The 24473-nt window shown below is 41.5% G+C and overlaps 1 protein-coding gene across 1 annotated transcript in view; it reads left to right on the top strand.

The window, feature by feature from the left end:
• The window catches only part of LOC754163 (putative glutamate synthase [NADPH]), a 54015-nt gene that overhangs the window by 20474 nt on the left and 9068 nt on the right, over positions 1–24473 (top strand). Inside the window, exons 8-31 of the mRNA XM_030972944.1 lie at positions 555–759; positions 1384–1495; positions 2038–2315; positions 3117–3277; positions 4133–4283; positions 5200–5334; positions 6208–6368; positions 6655–6961; positions 7704–7814; positions 8253–8450; positions 9413–9585; positions 10347–10563; positions 11724–11924; positions 12794–12974; positions 13819–13952; positions 15315–15431; positions 16392–16559; positions 17301–17425; positions 18226–18364; positions 18866–19051; positions 19762–19877; positions 22219–22396; positions 22985–23271; positions 24080–24202. Of these exons, the coding sequence (XP_030828804.1) occupies positions 555–759; positions 1384–1495; positions 2038–2315; positions 3117–3277; positions 4133–4283; positions 5200–5334; positions 6208–6368; positions 6655–6961; positions 7704–7814; positions 8253–8450; positions 9413–9585; positions 10347–10563; positions 11724–11924; positions 12794–12974; positions 13819–13952; positions 15315–15431; positions 16392–16559; positions 17301–17425; positions 18226–18364; positions 18866–19051; positions 19762–19877; positions 22219–22396; positions 22985–23271; positions 24080–24202 (4164 nt within the window). The remainder of the gene's footprint in view (positions 1–554; positions 760–1383; positions 1496–2037; positions 2316–3116; positions 3278–4132; positions 4284–5199; positions 5335–6207; positions 6369–6654; positions 6962–7703; positions 7815–8252; positions 8451–9412; positions 9586–10346; positions 10564–11723; positions 11925–12793; positions 12975–13818; positions 13953–15314; positions 15432–16391; positions 16560–17300; positions 17426–18225; positions 18365–18865; positions 19052–19761; positions 19878–22218; positions 22397–22984; positions 23272–24079; positions 24203–24473) is intronic.

Genomic DNA, 24473 nt, shown 5'->3' with positions numbered 1-24473 from the left:
ATCACATAATTCATTTTGATGGATATTGTATATACATGTACAGTTTAAAACAACTAAATTATTCACACCCTTAACAAGTTTTCAAGTTTTAATGTTTGTGAACAATTTATTCATACCCTTACCAAGTTTCTTCAGAATATGACGTATTAAAGCTAACATCTGAAAGTACCCAACATAGGCCCTAGTTAGACCAGTCCACCTTTCATTCTTGAGTTACAAAAGAAACAAGAACATTAAATTTACAAGGGGGTATGGATGATATAGTTGTTAATTGTATATTTCCATGGCAAGTAATACCGTAATCAGACCAATCCTGCTTAGCATTATGCTACATGTTCTTATGATTTTGTATTTCACATATATTGTATATTAGGTTGTTGCATCTGTGTGGCATGAACTTTGATGATACATTTAGTAGTACACTGTTGATCAGTTGCTACTATGCAGATATATTGTATGATGCACTTTTTCTTAGATATTTTTTTTTCATCTGCTAAAAAAATAAAAAAATGATGATAAACGATTTTGATTTTTCCTTATAATTGACTCTAAAGATACGTCGCCCACAATGGAGAGATCAACACCATCCGAGGCAATGAGAACCTGATGAGGGCTAGAGAGGGCGTCATGAGCAGCTCTAAGTACGGTGACGAGCTCAAACAGCTCTATCCTGTGGTGGAGGAGGGGCTACCAGACTCTGGACGGGTGGATAATGTCCTGGAGTTCCTCATCATGGCCGGAGGTCGATCCCTGCCAGAGGTAAGCCCAACATGTCTAGTGTCTGAAATTTTATTTGCGGTCAAAGAAATAAACAAGAGAACAAATGAAAGTGATACTCGTTTGATATTTACTTGGTAGAGAGATGAAATTTCTGAAGAGTTGTTTGCTGGAGTGATAGAATCTCATATCTCAACTATGGAATGATAAAAAAAGAGAATGAAATATCACTGCCCAACAGGAACAATTCCACAATTTGGCCTGAAAAAATAAACAAAAATCAAATCAAATCAAATATATTTCATGATTTTGTTTCCCCCATCGACTGAATACCTGTACTTTATTCAAAAAAGATCTTTGAAGAACTTTTTCAAGTTTCTCAAGTTCCTACCGTTGATCCTAGACTTGACAACCGAACCATAAATTCTGTGCATGACCTTAGTTTTATGCTTCTGAAGTATTTTAATAAGCCAGGCTGAAATATTGGATCACCTCCTTCTCACCTTCAGGAGCGTCAATTTTTAAATTGTGATTGGCATCCATCCCTCTTGCTCTCAATGTCAGGCGATGATAACAATGGTATCAGAGACCTGGCATCAACATTATCCTCATCTTTGTCATTTTTTCCTACATTTTAACTTACCTCCTTCTTGCTCTGACCTACAGGCTGTAATGACTATGATCCCAGAGGCCTGGCATAAGGACACTATGATGAGTGAGGAGAAACGGAACTTTTACCGCTGGGCTTCGTTTGCTATGGAAGCATGGGACGGACCAGGTATAATAAGAAGATTTTTATGCCCTTTAATTTCAATTCAAAACCAACTGAACCATATACAGTCAAATCTGTCTATTGAGGCCACAACAGGGACATAGAAAAAGTGGCCTCTGTAGACAGGTGGCATTTCTAGTCACGTTATTTAACACACATTTCTCTCTAGAGGGAGACATAATGCATGGCGTCTATAGACAGGTGGCCTTTATAGAGAGGTGGCCACTAAGACAGATTTGACTGTATTCATGTTATGAGAATGCATGTAAAATGTAAGTGTTCCGCCAAAGTTGTTTAACAGGATTCATTCAAGTTTGCTTCTGTAGCCGAAATTTGAACAGTCATGAGGCTCATCATGCAATGGAAGTGAACAAGGCTTACAATTTTAGAACTACGTAACCATGAACAGAAAATCAATAAAAGAAGATCAACTCCTCAGAGTCAGAAGAGCGTTAACTCATAAATGTAACAAAGGGTTAGGTGTAATGTCCTTCTGGCACTCAGCAGATGTTATTTACATGTACGTTCATTTCATTCCTTCTCACTAGCCCTGTTCACATTCGCTGACGGCCGTTATGTCGGAGCTATCCTGGACCGCAACGGCCTCCGCCCTTCACGCTACTACATCACCAAGTCGGGCTTCGTGGTCATGGCCAGCGAGGTAGGGGTGTTGAACGTAGCTCCAGAGGACACACAGTCTAAGAGCCGTCTCAAGCCAGGCAGGATGCTGCTCGTCGATACAGAGCTCGGAGAGTTCATCAACGATGTGGACATCAAGCATCACATTGCTACCCTCAGACCGGTCAAGCAGTGGATGGACCAACAGGTATGTTCCTTTGTCTTTGCCCTCTTCTAGATTGAATGGCTAGTATAAATCTGCCCACTTACTTTACCGCCTTGGTCCGAGTTTAAATTTGACTCATATATGGTAAGACATGACATGGTAAACTGCTTTGAAATTCAGCTGCTGCAAAACCCATTAGGAAATGAATGTCAAGACTGCCGAGATGCATTTTATTGAACGCACTTTATTAAATGCAAAAGAACACACCATAGGCTACCTGTGTGCATCAATGGCGCGTAAGCATACGCAGAGATCTTTGTATTTGAGGTACAGAAATGAGAAGTCCACTGAGCTCATCTTACCAGTATCTAGTTTTGCTGCAGTGGATGTTTGGAAGCAGTTTACCGCCACACTTTTGCACTGTCTTTAAAGGGGCTGTAGCATGAGGAGTCTACAGTATCTGTTTTTCCCATGGCCGGACTTGGGGCAAATCGGTTGTAATACGGCTACGGACAACACGACCGCAGTAGGCCTACGTGTTCACATGTGTGCAACATACGCGAAACCGAAGCGTGAGCAGAATTCCGGTCTGTTTCGCGAACGCTAGTGCGCTGACCCAGTTAATCAAGTCCATTCGTTTACGTGCAGTTGTCCAAAAGAGGACGTAGATGGCGTCAACCAGTATCTCCCATGCTACAGCCCCTTTAACATTAGAGGCTTGTCAGTTTTGACAAGTTGTGCTACCCCAAAAATTATACACAAGCTTCCATTTCCATCATGTAGTTGATCTTGATCTCTGTATTAATCGGAAGATCTTTGCTCTGCCTCCCCCTTTACCCGCAGGCTGTCACCCTAAAGGACTTCTACAAGGCTCACCTGGAAACGAGGGGCGAGGAGCCAGAGATCAGTCCTCTTGTTCCCGTCCAGTCCGATCATCGTCTCTCCATGTTTGGCTATAGCGTGGAGCATATCAACCTGCTTCTCGTTCCAATGGTGAAGAACAAGTAAGCTAGCCTGAAGAACTGCTCTCCTTCCATCCCTCCCTGTGGCCGCTGTCATTCCTGCTTCTTCATAGGTCCGAATACAGGAACCTGAAGTCTTGGCTAGGATAGATCTACAGGAAGACGGAAGCTTTTTTTCTCCCCCTTTCTTATTTCTTTTGTTTGCGTGTTTGTTGACAATAATGTCTACTGCATGATGTGTCAAGTGTGATATGTGTGAAATGAAGTGTTTTTGAGATGTCTTAACAATTTTAAATGGATGTTCTTTTGACACATGCTACAGTGATGATTACTCCCAAGTTTTATTTCATCAAATGCAAATGTCAAGGTTAGGTTTCCAATTTGATTTTAAGTAAGGTATAGGATTAGGGTTTGGTATAGTGTTCAATCTAGAGCCGACATTGAGGACTCATTTGGATTAGGATATTGATCACGGAATAATCGTCGCTGGAGCATGTGCCATCCATGATACAACCATTCAAAGTAAGAACCAGTGAGAAAGTGGCAAGGTACCATGTAACAGGAAGATGAGATTGTAACAGAAAAGAGCATGTGTTCATAGATTTTCTGTAAACCATCTTACCCCTTTGCATGTAATTTTGCAGGAAAAAGATTTTGCATTTTTTATTCAAACAGACTACTCTCTTCTGTAGTCTGTAGTATTTTACTTTACAACAGGTAGGTTTGAAAGCAATGTATCCATGTGACTGAAAGATTGTGAAATAATGAGCCTCGAAGCATAAATTGGTAAGTGGACTTGCTCTGGTTTTGTTAAATGCCATTATCAGGTTATTATCCTGCTATTCTTCTGTTTTTTCAGGAAACTATCATTTTTATCCTCCTGTTTTTTCCAACCAGGAAAGAGCCCCTAGGATCTATGGGTAACGACGCGCCTCTGGCTTGCCTGTCTCAGCGTAATCCATTGGTCTTTGAGTACTTCAAGCAACTCTTTGCCCAGGTCACCAACCCACCTATTGATCCCATCAGGGAGAGTATCGTCATGTCACTGGTGAGAATCAATTATAATAATAATGATGTCTTCTTATATAGCGCATATGTCTGTCATGTCATGACACTCCTGGTGCTGCCTTGATTATTATTCTGGCTTTAGCAAGGCGGCCATTACGGCGCTCTAGTATTTCAAGTAATTAATTTCTGTCAGGTATCCATTTACATCACCTGGGTTGAGTGTGGCAAATGTAGATCAATATCTTGCCAAAGGACATTAGTGCCGTGGTGGGACTCGAACCGCAGACCTTGTGATCGTTAGTACGATGACTTATCCACTCGACCACAACACCTCTACAACTACAACAATGCAACTTCCTAGATCTTTGGGGCATTAACTGAGACTCTTTGCAATCAAATATGATCTGACACAATTTTTATCAGGCACGGTAAAACAAAATGCCAAAAGGCAGCGACAAGAAGTAGAAACTTCAATCTAACTTGATTTTGATAGTGCCCATCTGTACAGATCATCAATCAGGAAGAGCGCGTTTCTCTTGGACAGTGCTCATTGAAAACTGTATAAAAAGGATCATGTAGAGGTGTTGTGGTCGAGTGGATACGTCACCCGACTGTCGATCACAAGGTACGCAGTTCAAGTCCCGCTGCTGCACTAATGTCCTTTGGCAAGACATTGATCTACATTTGCCACACTCCACCCAGGTGAAGTAAATGGGTACCTGGTAGGAATTTATTCCTTGAAACTTAGCGCGCGTAACAGCTGCACTGCTTAAGCCAGGGTAATTATGCTGCATTATTTGTAGATCGCTTAGAGACTTCTGATAAAGTAAGTGTTAGGCGCTATATAAGATCTATAATTATGTGTGTAAAGACCACTTTTCTTATCTCCCTTGACCTTTTGTTATGTAGTTTTTACTTTAAAAATAAAATGACAACATTACTCTTTTTGTAATTAGGCATGCCCTATCGGCCCTGAAGACAACATCTTGGAGCCAAGCGAGAAGCAGTGCAACCGTCTCTTTTTAGAAACTCCCGTCTTGACCTTGCACGACCTTGAGATCATCAAAGACACATCTCTTCGCACATGGAAGGTTGGTATTGTATCATTGGAGTGGTTGAGCGAATCAGAATAAAATAAGCAGAATCAAACCATTCATTTTATGTTGGGTTTGAGTTGAGGAAGAAAAGTTAAGAGAAACAGATTGGGGAGACTTTTAGAAGATGGGAGAAAGAAAAATTGCGCTATTTGTTTAGTACAAAGTTCTCATTGCCCCTTTTTAAAACAAAATAGTTATTCTGAAAATAATGATTATTTACATCTTGACATTAAGTAACCAATGATATATCATGTACAGATCTGCCTGAGCCATCATAAATGAGAAAATGTGTTATCTAGTAGTGATGGGCTATCTTTGTGTGTGATATTATAAATCAGAATAAAATGATAGGAGAATTTCTAATTAATTTGTGATCTCAACTTTCAAAATTCCTACCTTTTCTGTTTTGTGCTTTGTCCAAAGTGACACTATTCTGTTCCTCTGGTTTGTTGATCTGTTTTTTACAAAGGGTTGATTCCATTTTAAGATACACTTATTGGACTTAGGTGGATGGACATTCATGTGCTGCTTTTGATTACAGCAGTTACTTGTATTAAGTTAACCCATTGATTACTCAATTCTCTCATTACCAGAGGCTTACTACAGAGACATCTAGGTTCATGTAGGGAGTGGGGTGAAGAGGTGGCTTACTACAGGGACATCTAGGTTCATGTAGGGAGTGGGGTGAAGAGGTGGCTTACTACAGGGACATCTAGGTTCATGTAGGGAGTGGGGTGAAGAGGAGGCTTACTACAGGGACATCTAGGTTCATGTAGGGAGTGGGGTGAAGCGGTCGTCTGAATCAATGTGTATGGTGTAATTCATTGGTTTTATATATTCTCTTTTGTTCTATCTCTGTTTCTATAGACTAAGACCATTGACATCACTTTCCCTGTGGAAGCTGGATATGCAGGACTGGTCCCAGCGATAGACCGGATCTGTGCAGAGTGTTCCGAGGCAACAGAGCAGGGCTATACTCTTTTGGTCTTGTCCGACAGAGCTGCAGGTCCAGAAAGAGTGCCAGTCAGGTATTTGACCACTATTGTAGTCTAATTTGGCGATGTGATGTTGATCTATGTAAACCCCCATGTATTAAGTTTGATTCTCTACTCAGAATCAGAGGAATAGTATTTTAAGTTTTTCTTGAGATACTTATTGGAATTATTTTTTGGGGGGTGTTTTTGGTATTTTTGGCATATTTGCTCAAACAAATGAAATTGTTTGACATCTGATCTTGAGCATTTATTGGAATGGAAATTTTTCAGCATTGACATTGTAATTTATGTTTGTTACCTATGCTTACCCATCATCCAGCCCTCTGCTAGCCTTGGGGGCATCCCACCACCACCTGATCAAGACCCGACAGCGTCTTCACGTCGGTCTCATCGTAGAGACGGGAGAGGCCCGCGAGATGCACCATCTCTGCCTGTTGCTAGGTTATGGTGCGGATGCGATCTGTCCCTACCTCCTGTACGAGTGCCTGATTAGCCTCCATGAGCAGAGCCTTTTGGGAGTGGAATTCGGACCCAAGGAGATTCAGCAGAGGGTCATTGCCGCGACTGAGAAGGGTATCGCTAAGGTGATGGCTAAGATGGGCATCTCACTCCTCCAGAGTTACAAGGTGAGATTGGGATTAAAAGCAGCAAGAGGTTATTATTTATAAAGCATTATTATTAATAGTATTTATAAAGAGCTACAGATTGGGCCTTAAAAGGATATTCAGCAGAGGGTCATTGCAGCGACAGAGAAGAATATCCCCAAGGCAATGGCCAAGATGGACATCTCTCTCCTGTAAAGGTACAAGGCAAGGCTGGAGGGTCTGGGAATGTGGCACATAATCAGCTTAGGTATTTGGATGATACCGAGAAGGATTTGTCTAAAGTTACAATAAAGAGGAACATGTCATTTCTGCAGAGTTATAATGTAAGGCTTGGATAAGCTGGGAAATGAAGCATTAGTGTAGTAACAAGCAGCACACACTAAATGGAAAGGAAGAAAAAGAGATATTTTGTTGCCTGGCGTTGGGCCTATCTGTGTCAGTTGCGATCAGTTACGCATTTAGGGTTTTGACTGCAGCAAAGTTTCAGTAACGTGACATTAGAAATCTTTCTTATCACATGAACATCAAAGCTGCCAACCATTCCTATTTTAGAGGATTGATTCCTATTTATCAGCCTTCAAGCTTTTGATTTGAACCCTAGATTACTCACTTTTTTTAAATATTCTGTGTTAAAAGTATCCAAAATGGACGGTATTCCTAATTTTGCCTTGAGAGACTCCTAGTTATTGCTGTGAAAAGTTGGAAGGTATGGAACATGTTTGTCTTAGATGTCTTATGAATTCCTCTCATCATCTCGTTTCAGGGAGCTCAAATCTTTGAGGCAGTTGGTCTCGCCGAGGAGGTGGTCGACAAGTGCTTCATAGGAACAGCATCTAGGCTTGGTGGAGCCACGTTTGAGATCCTGGCTGAAGAGGTAAGGTCAAAGGTCAAAGGTCAAAGGTACCATAGTTGATAAAAAGATGGTTGATGATGAAAGGTAGAAGGAAATGGGATCTCTCACTAACCGTGTGTTCGTTGATAAAATTTGTCCTTTGATTAGACTAAAATAACGAGTATTAAAAAATGACCCCAAACCCCTAGAGTTTTTAGGCTGGCAGTCCGTTGTATGCAGCCTTTTATGAATTTTAATTCAACAACTTGTGTGTTGAATTTGTTACTATGTAATTCTATACACTGTAAGTGTATTATTAGGGTAACTAGTAGAGTTATTTACTGCAATGTCTTTTGCGTGAAGACATTTCCAGGTATGACAGTGGCAAAGACGTTTTCACAAGTTGTTTTCACATTCATGAAAAATGAGAGCTTCTTCAGTGTACTAGTACTGTGACTCTGTTTTCCTTGTTCCATATAGGCTTTTGAGAGGCACAGAATGGCTTATGCAGAGGCTCAAGGAGACATATCTAGTAACCTGGAGGGTGGATCGTACCATTGGCGTGATGGGGGTGAGAAGCACGTCAACGATCCTGTCAGCATTGCAAACCTGCAGGATGCTGCACGTAACAAGAATCAGAATGCCTATCAGAAGTTTGTAGAGTCACAGAAAGAATCGGTAAGTCTCCTACGGGCAAGTAGATTAGTGCTGCAGTTGTTTGTTACCTACAAATTAAATGCTCTTCAGTTATTTGCTAACTAGAAATAGTGGTAATTTGCAACTGTTTTTGCATGGTTCAAGTTTTCTTGATCAGGCTGTGTGTGGAAGTAATGAAGTTCCAAAGATTCTCCAATCAATGCTTCCAAAATAATTTGCTTAAAGGTAAAGACCAGTAAATTAGTTTATCTATTGTTATGTGAGAGATAGACGCATGTGTCGCGCACGTGTGCGTAGTCCCATATACATTTTTTTGTGTACAGTGCTTGTAACTTTACGAAGACTGGGCCAAATTGCTTATCATTTTGATGATTCCGGAACCTTGCAGTACACACCAATACTTATATGCTAGATGATCAACCTTTTCTAATCGATTCCACAAGATTTCTTTCACAATGCAATGGCATGACCATAACTGGTCTTTATCTTTAAGTCTGCTAGGGAGCTGTCTTGTATTTAGGGTAATATACTTAGCCAGAAGCATCAACTGAATACTGAAGTTGGCTAAGTATTTCATCTAAGTCGAAAACTGAGTAACATACTCCTATTTCTGACTGAAGTATTCCCAGGAGCGCATGTGTGCCCTGAGAGGTCAACTAGAGATGTTGCGAGTTTGAGTTTGTCTTTGGTACAAGTGTCGTAGTCGAGTGGTTTAAGCTCTTGACTTGAAATTCAAAGGTCGTAGTTCAATTCCCGGCACTGCACTAATGTCCTTTGGCAAGGCATTAATCTTCTTTTGCCACACTCGACCCAGGTGAGGTAAATGGGTACCTGGCAGGAATCAATTCCTTGAAATGCTAGAGCGCTGTAATGGCAGCTAGGCTAAAGCTGGGGTAATAATTAATGCGCCTTGGAATAGAATTTCTAGATAGACGGCGCTATAGAAATGCCTATAATTATAATTGTGAAATCTTATTCCACAGGTGCGTATGTGTACCCTGAGAGGTCAACTTGAGATGGTGAAGAGTGCTGAGCCGCTTGACCTCTCCCTGGTGGAGGAAGCTGCTTCCATAGTCAAGAGGTTCAACACCGGTGCCATGAGCTTTGGTAGTCTCTCCATAGAGGCTCATAGTACATTGGCAAAGGCTATGAACAGGTGAGCCAACCCATCCCTCTCTATATCCTTCCTCTTCTTTCGTCTCATTCCCTTCCCTTCCTCACCTTAATGTTCTGTCCTTTTTCCTCCATGCACCCTCTTTCACCTTTTACTCTTTCTTAGTGCTCATGCTATGAGTAGTTTTACTCTTCAATTTCTAAGATGACAGCGCCTATGTATATCTATCACTTACATGTACGCATTTTGATCGTTACTGTTACCCATATTTTGTTGTTATTGCTTGTAAAAGGTTCCATGTAACATTTCCTTGATATTTAACTTGGACAGATAAAATTAATTGAAATGTGTAGTCAGAGTAGTTTATTACCTCTGACATCAATTAGGGGTATATGACACATGCTCCAGCAATAATTGCCCTGCGGTTCATATCTAGCACATGTAGATTTCTGCAATACAAAAACCGTGTACCCAGCACTTATTTTAGCCTAATCTCAAACTTCGCACAACTTAACATTTCTGATGCTATCTCTTTAATGAAATAAAAGGGAGTAGCAAATAGATCCAGAGTAAATATATATGATCTGATCACTGATGAGAAAAACACTTCTCTGTCAGATTTAATCAGACTAATTTGACCAGATTACAAACAACTCTGTAGGTCTTTAAGCTCTTAGAGTAAGCTACTGCTTCCACTCAAAACATGAAAATGTAATCCACAAAGTCTACATCTCCATGCATTGCACATTGCAATGTAGAATCTTTCATCAATTCATTGGATTATTTTTCTCATTGCCCTGCAGGATTGGTGCCAAGAGTAATACGGGAGAGGGCGGGGAGAATGAAGACCGGTACCTGCACACGGAGGACCCCCTGAATAACACCCGCTCAGCTATCAAGCAGGTAGCTTCAGGGAGGTTTGGTGTGACCAGCTCCTATCTGGCCCACTCGGATGAGCTGCAGATCAAGATGGCCCAGGGTGCTAAGCCAGGAGAAGGGGGTGAACTGCCAGGATATAAGGTAAGGCGTTCAAGCCTGCATAAGGAGAGTATGACAAACCCTAACTCTTGTCTCCAGTGCTGCCCATTTTTGTCTATTTTTCTGGTTGTTATTTTGTTTTTATGCCTCCGTTACGAAGTAGCCGGAGGCATTATGTTTTCGGGTTGTCCGTCCGTCCGTCCGTACGTCCCGTTCTCGTGATCGCGTTATCTGAAGAACTGATCGATGGATTCCTGCCAAACTTTGGTCATGTATGTATCTTGCAGAGCCGATGAACTGATTAGATTTTGGGGTCACGAGGTCAAAGGTCAAAGGTCACAGGGCTCATTATGTATGCAAAAACAGCTCGTGATCGCGTTATCTGAAGAACTGATCTATGGATTCCTGCCAAACTTTGGTCATGTATGTATCTTGCAGAGCCGATGAACTGAGTAGATTTTAGGGTCACGAGGTCGAAGGTCAAAGGTCACAGGGCTCATTATGTATGCAAAAACAGCTCGTGATCACGTTATCTGAAGAACTGATCGATGGATTCCTGCCAAACTTAGGTCATGTATGTTACTTGCAGAGCCGATGAACTGATAAGATTTTGGGGTCATGAGGTCAAGGTCAAAGGTCATGCAGCTCATGTATGCAAAAATAGTTTGTGAACGCATTCTCATTAGAACTGTCAGATAGATTACTATTTAACTCGGGACATCTTGCAGAGCCAATGAACTGAGTAGATGTTAGGGTCATGAGGTCAAAGATCAAAGGGTCAGATATGTATATGAGAAATTGCTTGTAATCATGATATTCTGAGAACCTGTTAATGGATTACAATTGAACTTGAATTTGAAAAATTTCTTCTGTTTTGGTTTGTAAATTGCTCTATGATGGAGGCATCATTTCGACTGCGTGCAGTCGAAGTTCCATCTAGTTTTATGTTTGTTATAGTGAGGGAGAGGGGGGGGGGGGGTTCATATCTCATTTTGACTAGCAAATTATCAAGAGTGTTCTCAAACTCGCTTTCGTACCTGACACTGGTCTTAATTTTAGGCGCAGACTTAGTTCTATTAAACACAAAAAAGATTTGTGGGAATTCATGAAAAAAATTAGGTACAATGATTTGACCTTATCAATGAATGCCCACTTATTAACCTCATTACCTTTCTCCCTCTCTCTCTCTCTCTCTCTCACAGGTCACCGAAGCCATTGCCTCCACCAGGTATTCCATCCCCGGAGTGGGGCTGGTTTCCCCGCCCCCTCATCATGATATCTACTCCATCGAGGACCTCGCAGAGCTCGTCTACAATCTCAAGTGCTCCAACCCGGAGGCCAGGATCAGTGTCAAGCTTGTGTCAGAGGTCGGCGTAGGGGTCGTCGCTGCTGGGGTTGCCAAGGTGAGGTTTTATTTCAGTGACCCGTGTAATGTCATACTGCAGTCACTCACTCCAAAGATACTAACCCCACACCATCTATACACAATAGGCACAACGTAATATGTCACCTGGATGGCCAAAACCTTGTAGATAATCAGTTTTTAATGTTTTGGGTGTTTAGGCTGGGGGTATCAACCAAGATTTTTATAATTCTCCCTAAAGAGAAGTAAAGTAAATTGACTATTTCACGTTTCACCATAGTTGTGAAAGTAGGTTAACTGTTGATTGATTAGGCTTTAATACCAGTAGACATCCTTAAAAATATCCCATGTTATAGAAGGGGGAAACAAACAGGGTATGGGGGGGGGGGGGGGGTTATGTTAGGCTTAATCTCCACGTTCCTATCTGTAAGACTGTTTAAGCAACCCAGCCGTCTGGAGGTCAATCTTTTTATGCAGGAAGTTTTTAGGGCCCGAAGTTAGGGTCACTTTGAATTTAAATCATCTTCAAAATCATGATTCCAACTTCCAGCATGGACACAAATTAGTGTAAATAGGCGTTGTATATACAGTGTATGTATCATTGCCTGCCCCATGGGGCATGATGATCATCATGGAGGTTTAAACCAAGGAATTAGAATCTCTCTCTCATGATATCAGGCCAATATGTTGACTGTTCACAACAGGGAAAAAATACACGGGGGCTCGGCGAATTAACCCCCTGAAATTCCAATAAGAGCCCCCAAAAGTCATAAAAGAGCCCCGCAAAATTGCATAGAGTTCAATGCAAAACAAAATAAAGAGTGTTATTTTCATGCAAGCAAGCTTGAAAAGTAGCCCCCAAAATTGTTAAAGTATTTTCCCTGGTTCACAACATTCCTTCTATGACAGGGTAAAGCTGAACACATCACCATCTCAGGCCACGACGGAGGGACGGGGGCTAGCACATGGACCGGAATCAAACACGCTGGGTTGCCATGGGAACTCGGATTAGCAGAGACTCATCAGACTTTGGTTCTCAATGACCTTAGGTCAAGGGTCGTCCTGCAGACAGACGGCCAGCTGAGGACAGGTTAGTGATTGTGTGAGAGAGAGAGAGAGAGTAGGATGCGAAAGCTAATGTGCTTAGATTAGCAAATGTACGATTGTAAAAATGACGCCTGGCTGGAATGCTCCCCAGGGAGTGGAGAATGTGCATACATTGTGTACGGGTAAGCTCAAATCCGATTACCGGGGTAATAATATGATTGCAGGGCCCTCAGGGAGAACAGTATGAATACTGATGAGGCTACCCTGGGTAAACAAGACATATTATTATTATTAATATTATTAATATAGCGAGAGAGAGAGAGAGAGATAGAGAAAGAGAGAGAGAGAGAGAGAGAGAGAGAATGAAAGAGAGAGAGAGAGAGAAAGAGAGAGAGAGAGAGAGAAAGAGAGAGAGAGTGTGAAAGAGAGAGAGAGTGTGAAAGAGAGAGAGTGTGAAAGAGAGAGAGAGAGAGAGAAAGAGAGAGAGAGAGTGTGAAAGACTTCTATATATGATTGGATGTTGTAATGTAATCTTGAGGTCTGGTGACAATCAAAATTATATTCTTATTATAGAATCTAGCATAGCTATACCCAAATATCTATGAATGAAAAGAAACTATTGGATGATTCTGAAATAAAATGTGTAGGAGCTGAATAACAAGCAAACTTGACAGGCAGTCCATGAAATGTCTTGACTATGTCCAAGCCACATATGCCTGCTGCATTGTCCCCCTGTGGATATCCTTGGTTGTGAAGCAATGAAGTCTTTACTCTGTTGTTTTACATTTTGGTGCCTTATACTTGGCCATCATTTGACCAAATTCACAATGATTAGTAAATCACCTGAAATAAAACCTCACTTCAATTACTGACTCTTCCATTGCCAGGTCATGACGTGATCGTAGCAGCTCTTCTAGGGGCAGATGAGTTCGCTTTCTCCACCACGCCTCTTATTGTAATGGGATGTACCATGATGAGGAAATGCCATCTTAACACTTGCCCTGTAGGAGTGGCTACTCAGGTCTGTATGTCAGAATGTTGATGATGATGGTGGTGGTGGTGGTGGTGGTGGTGAGAGTGAGAGTGATGATGATGATGGTGATGATGGTGATGATGAGGAGGAGGATGATGATAATGAAGAGGATGATGAGGAGGAGGAGGAGGAGGAGGAGGAGGAGGAGGAGGAGGAGGAGGAGGAGGAGGAGGAGGAGGAGGAGGAGGAGGAGGAGGAGGAGGAGGAGGAGGAGGAGGAGGAGGAGGAGGAGGAGGAGGAGGAGGAGGAGGAGGAGGAGGAGGAGGAGGAGGAGGAGGAGGAGGAGGAGGAGGAGGAGGAGGAGGAGGAGGAGGAGGAGGAGGAGGAGGAGGAGGAGGAGGAGGAGGAGGAGGAGGAGGAGGAGGAGGAGGAGGAGGAGGAGGAGGAGGAGGAGGAGGAGGAGGAGGAGGAGGAGGAGGAGGAGGAGGAGGAGGAGGAGGAGGAGGAGGAGGAGGAGGAGGAGGAGGAGGAGGAGGAGGAGGAGGAGGAGGAGGAGGAGGAGGAGGAGGAGGAGGAGGAGGAGGAGGAGGAGGAGGAGGAGGAGGAGGAGGAGGAGGAGGAGGAGGAGGAGGAGGAGGAGGAGGAGGAGGAGGAGGAGGAGGAGGAGGAGGAGGAGGAGGAGGAGGAGGAGGAGGAGGAGGAGGAGGAGGAGGAGGAGGAGGAGGAGGAGGAGGAGGAGGAGGAGGAGGAGGAGGAGGAGGAGGAGGAGGAGGAGGAGGAGGAGGAGGAGGAGGAGGAGGAGGAGGAGGAGGAGGAGGAGGAGGAGGAGGAGGAGGAGGAGGAGGAGGAGGAGGAGGAGGAGGAGGAGGAGGAGGAGGAGGAGGAGGAGGAGGAGGAGGAGGAGGAGGAGGAGGAGGAGGAGGAGGAGGAGGAGGAGGAGGAGGAGGAGGAGGAGGAGGAGGAGGAGGAGGAGGAGGAGGAGGAGGAGGAGGAGGAGGAGGAGGAGGAGGAGGAGGAGGAGGAGGAGGAGGAGGAGGAGGAGGAGGAGGAGGAGGAGGAGGAGGAGGAGGAGGAGGAGGAGGAGGAGGAGGAGGAGGAGGAGGAGGAGGAGGAGGAGGAGGAGGAGGAGGAGGAGGAGGACAGAAATGAGTTTGTTGTGGTTATGATGACAACAGTGATAATGATAATGATAGCATTGATGATATTGACAATGTGGAAATATTTTTTCAGGGCTATATGATATTTAATCTTCATATAATCATGACAATTTACATGTACATGTATGTAGTCTAAACTTCCTGATGTTGACAAAGTGTTACTCATTGTTATTTTTCTTTACCTGTAATTATTAATGGATGTCATGTTGCAATCCATGTTTGTTCTAATCACTATTTTCTCTATGTTTGGTAGGATCCTGAATTGAGGAAGAAGTTTGAGGGTCAACCTGAGCATGTTGTCAACTATTTCTTCATGCTTGCAGAGGAGATCCGTTCTCACATGGCACAGATGGGATTCAGAACCTTCCAGGTTTGTTTGCATTTAACCTATATAACCCTCTGCTTGCTTTCTTTGCCTCCCTGCACAGTCGCTCGATTGCCATAAATACAATTCTGCACAAAACTATAGGCACCTATTGACGGATGGATGACTTTGTGGAATACAATGTCTTTGCAAAATTACAAATTTTACAATCTTGATTAGCCATGACAACCCTGTGGAAAATAAGGATGGAATTATTCTGCCAAAAAGATAATGTGCCGATCAAACAGTTGGATGAAGGATAGAATTAGGAGTGAATAGTCCAATCAGCAAATTTGACACTGCATATTTTATGATTGTCTTTAGTTGCTGCCTTTTCCTCTCACACATAAGGGCCAGTGGGATTGTGGACAGTGTCCAACTTTCTTACATTGAACAATTCTAGCCATGTACTTCTGCTCGGCTTTTATCACTAATAAGATAATAATAATATTTAGCTTTTGTATAGCGCTTAATACAAATTTCTCTAAGCGCTTTACACATACACCGGTCATTGGATTCAGTGCTTGCCCGCACACACTGTGTGCACAATCTCCACTCCCTGGGGAGCATTCCAGCCAGGTGTTACTTGACTCTCAAAAACTGTTTGACCAACAATGACAGCCGCATCCTACCGGGTACCCATTTAACACCTGGGTGGAGAGTAGCACGTGCAGGTTAATATCTTGCCAAAGGATATTGGTGCCGTGTCGGGATTTGAACCCTCGACCTTTGCATCTCCAGTCAGGTGCCTTAGCCCACATAGATTCTTATGATCTGTACATAGAACAATAACAGGGCAATTCATGAAAGCGTATTGTAATACAATGTTCTTCAAATTTTCTCTCAGAATCCACAAAATACCAAGCAGCAACAAGTTCATGTTATTGTCATTGAACACTCTGTAAAAGAAAGATTTTTTATTTTGTTTTTACTGATCTATCACTTCTTCTTGCGTCATTCTTGTAGGAGATGATTGGTCGATGTGACATGCTCCAGCCTGTCCAGGAGAAGACTAATGGCAAGAGCAAGCTTCTTAACTTTGACCAGGTACTGACCAAGGCTTCTGACCTTCGACCCGGTGCCAGGCACATCGGAGGCACTGCTAAGCAGGACTTTTCCCTGGACAAAAGATTGGTGAGAAATTAAATATACTTTTCTTATGTTTCAGGAGAACAGTCCATGTACTGTTTAAAGACTTAAGCATGTGTGTTCCCATTAAGAATTTGACTTCACTCGGGTATTCACACGTTAAAGGATGTTTTGTTGAACACTGAACTAGAGTATAATGTACCTTTATGACTGAAGGGTCTGTGCAGTTACCGCGCAAAGATTTGAAAATATCCACCCCTGGAAGGGAAGTTAATCAAAAGAAATGGTCATCTTGCAGCAACCTGAATGCTCTTCGATATCAGCTATGTGTTTTTCTCCTCTGTTTGCTGCATACAAGATTTCTGAACTCATTAATTTGGAATGCTACTAAGACTGACTTGCCTGGAGCAATACACCCTTTTACGGTTAAGGCCGCCATTTTAATTTGCGCGTAAACATTGCGTCAACAATGTTTTCAGATGCGCATATATTGCTGCGTCACTGCCTGCACTGTCCGCTCACATCGTATTTACATGGGCCCCATTTTAATTTACAAGTAAACAACTTTGTAATGTAATTTAAATTGTAATTTAAAATGGCACCCATGTATGTGCACGCGCACTGTTGTAACCCTAAAAGGGTGTATTGAATTGTGACACATTGTGCATAAAAATCTGAAGTTATCAATTTACTTAACAATTCAGAACTACTCACAAAATGTCCATTTCCAGAGCTTCAAATGAGTTGTAATCACATTTTTGCTTTCCCATTCTTGCTACCCTACAGGACAATTTGTTGATAGAAAGAGCGAGTGATGTTCTGAAGGGAACTAGCAAGCAAGTTAAGATAAACATGGACATCACCAATGAATCCAGAGCCTTCGGAACCACCCTCAGCTTTCACATCTCAAGGTAATGTCATCAATAGATTCTTTACACGGTCTTCATGATGATGATGATGATGATGATGGTAATGATGATGATGATGACGATGGTAATGGCGTTGATGCTTGTGATAATGATGGTTATGACGATGGTGACGATGATGTTGATGGTAATGATGATGAGGATGATGATAATGATGATGATGGTGACGATGATGATGATGATGATGATGATGATGGTAATGATGATGATGGTCATGATGATGATGGTCATGATGATGAGGATGATGATGATGATGATGATGGTGATGATGAGGGTGATGATGATGATGATGATGGTGAGGATGATGGTGATGATGATGGTGATGATGATGATTGTGATGATAATGATGATGATGGTGATGATGGTAATGATGGTCATGATGATGATGGTCATGATGATGGTGACGATGATGATGATGATGGTGATGATGATGTCGATGATGATGATGATGACGGTAATGATGATGATGGTGATGATGATGGTCATGATGATGAGGATGATGATGATGATGGTGATGATGAGGGTGATGATAATGATGATGATGGTGAGGATGATGGTGATGATGATGGTGGTGATGATGATGATGGTGACGGTGATGGTGATGATGATGATGATGGTGATGATGATGATGTGATGATGATGATGATTATGACGATAACGACGACGACGGTGGTGGTGGTAATGGTGATCATAATGTTTTTTGTTGCAATGATAATGATGTTTGACAATAAGTTATCAACATAGAAAGAAGAAACTTATATAATTTTTCTACTCTTGTTTTGCAGGAAGTATCGTGAGAAAGGCCTTCCAGACAAGTCGATTGAGATCAAGTTGACTGGTTCAGCCGGCCAGAGCTTCTGTGCTTTCCTGGCCAAGGGTGTTCATGTAGAGCTAGAAGGTGATTGCAATGACTATGTAGGAAAGGTAAGAAGAAGCTTTCCTGGCCAAGGGTGTTCATGTAGAAGTCATTGGTCTTTAAGCTGAATACCCTGGCTTCTCTAAAGGCATTCATGATTGATTTATCATAATATCAAGTAACATTTGATGATGATGATACAATAATTTGATCTGTTAATTTTGTATTGTTGTGTAGGAATTAACGCCCTTCTGGCTTCAGTGTTCATTGTAGTGATGATACTGATGATGATGATGATTATTATGATGGTGGTGGAGGTGATGATGATGCATGCTTGCATTGTACATTGCTAATGCTTGTTTTTTACAGTAGTTAGTTGAAATTGTGTAGCTCTTGTAAAGAGATTTGCATCCAACTTGATAGAAAATAAAGCAGTCGTTGGATTGCAATTTACATAACCATTTCAAATTACCTAATACCTGAATGTTATTACTCACCATGGTACTGCCGTGGACAAAAGTGATCCTCTTTGAGAAGATTAATAATCCCAACCTCTCATTCTCCCCAAGGGCCTGTCTGGTGGCACGGTGATTGTTTACCCTCACCGTAACATACCCGAAGCCTTCGTGTCTGAACTCAACATCATCGTCGGCAATGTGTGCCTATATGGCGCCACCAGTGGGAAGGCTTTCTTCAGGGGGTGGACTGCTGAACGTTTCTGCGTCAGGAACTCGGGAGCTCTTGCAATCTGTGAGGTAGGACATCTTCTTTATTACATATTGCAGTGAATAGCTCATATCTAATGTTAGTGTTAATGAAATTAATTATGATATTAATCTTGATAATCTATCGTTGGTCAAAATTCACCTCGACCACACCTCTTTTGAGAGAGCTCCACTGGTTTCCAGTCTGTCGAAGAATTTCATTCAAAATTGTGTTAATTGTTTATAAATCATTGAGTGGTCAATCTTCTAGTTACATAACAGAATTACTTCAACTCAAAGTCCAGTCACACTGCACAGTACCGCAGATAAATTATTGTTCCAGATTCCTAATGGCAAAACTAAAGCGACTCTCAGTTACCATGCTTTTGCTATTGCTGCCCCCCCCCCCCCCCCTAGCTATGGAATAGCTTGCCAATAGAAATACGAAGCACTCCATCTCTCTATGTCTTAAAATCCAAATTAAAAACATATTTGTTCAATTGAGAGATTCTTTATTTGTAGAATTTAGTAAAAAAAAAATAGATCTGAACCAGCTCAGCTGAATATAGTTTAAATGAAAGCTGCGCTATATAAATTTATTATTATTATTATTAATAATGCCTCTGAGCAGTCTACAGATATTATTATCCATGTCATCGCAAGTTTGGAGTCTCCTATCTCTTATGTACATAGCTGCAATTGATATCAACTCTTTTGTAAGACGGGGCCCTGATAGACTGTTGTGATGATTTGTTTTGTAGGGCGTAGGAGACCACGGCTGTGAGTACATGACTGGAGGACGAGCCATTATTCTAGGAGCTACTGGACGGAACTTTGCTGCAGGCATGTCAGGTGGTATCGCCTATGTCTATAATGTGTAAGTATAAGATCATTGAACCATGTTCATGTTTTTATGCTCTCCTGCACCAGGTAGATTTTTTCTTCGAGAGTCACTACCCCACAAACCTGTTTTGGCTGCATTGTATCTTGCAGGGGGTAGGTGCTTCCAGATCTTCTTGGGTGCAAGCTATAGGAGATGTTGCCTAGTAGGTTATATGTCATGTCTTGTAAATTTTCTAAGAAAATCATAATTCTTTAAATCAAGAGACCGCCCATCCTGATGAATTTCCTGCTTGAAATCTCATTATTTACACAATTTTTTGTTAAGTGTCAATGTAATTTTCTGTCAGATAGAAATGCATTATGAATAATGTAAGATATTGACAGAATTTGTACCTTTGATTCAGGTATACATCTGTACTTCCATGTGCCAAATTACCCTATTTCGTCTCTCAGTCTTTCTCTCTATCCATGGTTGTGACTGGCCGGCCATCTCTCTATGCATCCAGTGTACATTTGTGACCCGGCACCACAAAACCAACAAAAAGTCGCAACCAGCGATTCTCCGTAATCAGCTAAAATGTCAATTTAGGTGAAAAAAATAGATTTTTGTTTTTTTGCATTTTCTGAAAGAGTGGTCTTTTCTGTACCTAGTATCAAAATTTGGAAGTCTAAAACATAGTAGAAGATGTGTTTTAAACGGTTTTTCTAGACCAGTTTTTTTCGCACAGCCTTCGGTCTCTTCCAAAATTTGATCACTGTTCCCGAGCGAAATTATCGTAGTCCGGAAATGGTCGGTCGTTGCTAACGGGTCGTGCTACGCGGGCTGTGATTGGTCCGTTATAGCAATCAGTGCGGCGCGCCATTTTGTTTGTATCCGCTTTCACATCCGAGTTCCAGATTTGCGTTCGTCTTATATTCTCCGTTAACGACTTCGAGTAGCTTGAGTTGTTGCATTTTCAAACTTGTGATAAAGGATGAGAAAGAGTTGTTGCATTTTAAACTTGTGATACAGGATGAGAAAGAGTTGTTGCATTTTTAAACTTGTGATAAAGGATGAGAAAGAGTTGTTGCATTTTAAACTTGTGATACAGGATGAGAAAGAGTTGTTGCATTTTCAAACTTGTGATAAAGGATGAGAAAGAGTTGTTGCATTTTCAAACTTGTGATAAAGGATGAGAAAGAGTTGTTGCATTTTTAAACTTATGATAAAGGATGAGAAAGAGTTGTTGCATTTTAAACTTGTGATACAGGATGAGAAAGAGTTGTTGCATTTTCAAACTTGTGATAAAGGATGAGAGAGAGTTGTTGCATTTTTAAACTTGTGATACAGGTTGAGAAAGAGTTGTGACATTCCCTAAATAATTTTGTTTTCATTTCTGTGCTTCCAAATTTATTCTCCCATAAGAGTTTTGAAATCAAGTTCTTATTGTAAACACACATTCACACTCTTGATATCATCATTTTGCTTACAGCTATCATAATTCTCCCCCTTCTTTTCCCTCTCTGTCTCTCTCTCTCTCTCATTCTTTCTATTTTTCGTTATTCTATGTTGGTGTCTTTACTGTGTGTCTCCTGCCTTTCTTTATTTTTATACCACTTTCTGGCTGGTATTTATGAATTGCTTCCATTAATTATCATCAGGATGGCTACTGGAAATGAAAGAGCAAGTCATAGTAAAAATACTTTGAACCTCCTGTGAGAAAGAAAACAGTATGGGAATTAAGCAAGTTCATAATGTGGTTACAAATAATTGCCCAGATGTATACAAAACAAGATAGGTGACAAGCAGTGTTATGTAAGGGGGAACAAAAAGACTCCGGGACCACCATGAATAGGCATTGTCTAGTGCAGGTGTCTCGGCACTATGTTGCAGTTCACTTAATCTGTCCAATTACAACTCTATACATTTACAACATAATAACTTTTGAAAGACTTAAGTCCACACATTGAAACCTCAGGAACATAATGAACAGACTATGTTTGACCATCAGGCCAAATTTCAGCCTAATCTGAAAATCTCTTCATAGTGGTTGCTATAACCTTTTGATTCACCCTTCTATTGATTTCCCTGTGGTTTGCTTGCTCCGCATGCTTGAATAGCCCCAAACTTTAAAGCTCTCTTTCTCACAATTTAATACCAGTAACCTCCCTCACCAGCTCTTTTCATTCACTAAATTGAAAGGGTTAGGAAGCTTCAATTTGGACAAGTAATATACCATTTTAATGAGGAGAACTTCTTCTTTCATAATCAGATGAAATCAAGAAAATAATTTTTTGCGACTTTTTGTTGGTTTTGTGGTGCCGGGTCACATTTAATGTAGAATTCTTACATTCTTATTTTCTTTTCTTCTTTTTATTTTTAAACTGCATTTCAGTTGGAATGATTTCTATCCGAAGTGCAATACAGAGTCTGTTGTCCTTGAGCCACTAGTCAAAGACATCGACATCACCTTCTTGAAGGAAAGTCTAGCAGAGTTCATCTCATACACTGGGTCAAAGGTCGCGACCAAGATACTGGAAAACTGGGAAACAGAGAGCCAACGATTTGTCAAGGTAAATGATACATTTAGGTTGTGTTTGGAGTTTCTTCTTGATGTGTCCAGTCTTGTGGAAATCAGTGCTCCTGGCCTTGTGTCATGTTAATAGTGATGTCTTTAGTCCTAGACTGCATGCCTCTATTGAGATGCCACAGTTCTTTCTTGTAGAATCATGCAAAGAACAAGAACTGCAGAACATCATGCTTCTTTGATTGCCACATCTATAATGAAATTTTGGTCTTGTACCAACAAGCTTTCCATTGGAAGTGTGCACAAAGAAAACAAACATCTATTTATTTATTGCTAAAAGTTTATGTTTTGTAAAATTGACTTATAAATAGCAGAAATTTTTAAGTGCAAGAAGTTTCAAGCATTTACAAGTCGTCTAGATTCAGGAAAGTTTGAGGCCATGAAACCAAAGGATCACAAGACTTAAATGCTGTTATTTACAAAAGTTTCTGGTTCTGCAGTTAAATTTTTTTTTGAAGGTGACCATTTAAACCGATAAAAAGCAAGACAGCAAATACACCAGCACTTGTTGTGCTGTAAGAAAATGTACATGTAAGTAAACATGACTGGTTGTTTTCCACCACCAACTGTCCAGGTCTTCCCCAATGAGTACCGTCGAGCTCTGCGGGAGAAGCGAGATAAAGCCCTTGCAGAGGAAAAGGCCAAGCAGGAGGCGGAGCTTCCTCAGAACGGTCTGACCAATGGCACCAATGGCCACGCCCTCAATGGCCATGCCCCCAATGGTCAACCATCCAATGGGATGAATGGATCAGATGATGGCAGGCATGTCAAGCAGGAGCCTAAGGTGACGGACATTGAGTCTACCATCCCAGACCTGGAGCAGGAGAAGAAGACCATTGAGAGAGTCTTGGATAAGACCAGGTAAGTTTAATAATAATAATAATAATTTTCCGCTTTTATATAGCGCTTTTAAATACATCTACCATATCTATAAGCACTTTACAGACATACTATTACCGGTCATTGGATTCATTACTTGCCCGCACACATTGTGTGCACAATCTCCACTCCCTGGGCAGCATTCCAGCCAGGCGTTACTTGACTCTCAAAAACTGTTTGACCAACAATGACGGTCGCATCCTACCGGGTTCCCACCTGGGTGGAGAGTAGCAAGTGCAGGTTAATATCTTGCCAAAGGATATTAGTGCCTTGTCGGGATTTGAACCCTTGACCTTCGCATCTCCAGTCAAGCGCCTTACACCACTCGACCACGACACTCTCAAACCTAATCCTAAATCTATCCTGAAACTCAGTTACTTCATGGGCTTAAACCTAAATCTTTGAAAGAAAAAAAAAAAGCTTGGTGCAGTTGTCACCAGAGCATATCTCGGTCAACCCCCAAAGTGCTGAAAATCGTGGCTTTTTCTTCATACATGTATATGATACAAGTTCATAATGCTACCTGAAATCTCTAACAAGTTCTATCATGCTCTATCAAGCTCTGTTCACTTGTTCACAATGAGGAGTGTTGTTGTAAAATTGCTTTTTATTTGTCTCATGGCAATTAATATAGGCTCAGTCAGGCTGTCTGATCTAAACCTTGTACTCTTGAGAAAAGGGAGGGGGGGGGGGGGGGGTAATGTTTACCATATAAGTAAAAGAACATACCATTTTGTTCACTTTCTGTGTAATTGAGAGTATGTATCTATTTTCTTCCTGTTTGTTTCAGAGGCTTTGTGAAGTACGGAAGGAACAATGATCAGTACCGTGATGTTGAAGTACGCATGAAGGACTGGGGTGAGATCTACAATCACAAAGGAGTCAAGAAACAACTCAAAGTCCAAGCAGCAAGGTAGAACCTCTTCTATTCCATATGCTAGCTTGGATATTTAAGTGAAGATTTTTTTGTGTGCATATTTAAAAAAAATCTTGTCTGTTAGATACAAAGTGATTTTTGTCTCGCAAAAAAGCGAGACATAGGCGCCGCTTCTCCGCTTTTCCGGTGATGGCGGCGGCGGTGACAGCGTCACCATCAAAAACTTAACCTAAGGTTAAGTTTTTGAATTTTTGATATAATTTTGAAAGTATAAGTTCTTAGTCAATGAAACTTGGATTATAGGGTA

Source organism: Strongylocentrotus purpuratus, unplaced genomic scaffold (assembly GCF_000002235.5).
Source record: "Strongylocentrotus purpuratus isolate Spur 01 unplaced genomic scaffold, Spur_5.0 spur5_contig_864, whole genome shotgun sequence".
Classification (NCBI taxonomy): Eukaryota; Metazoa; Echinodermata; class Echinoidea; order Camarodonta; family Strongylocentrotidae; genus Strongylocentrotus; species Strongylocentrotus purpuratus.
The sequence above is the reverse complement of the archived record's forward strand: the minus strand, read 5'-3'. Positions and strand labels throughout refer to the sequence as shown.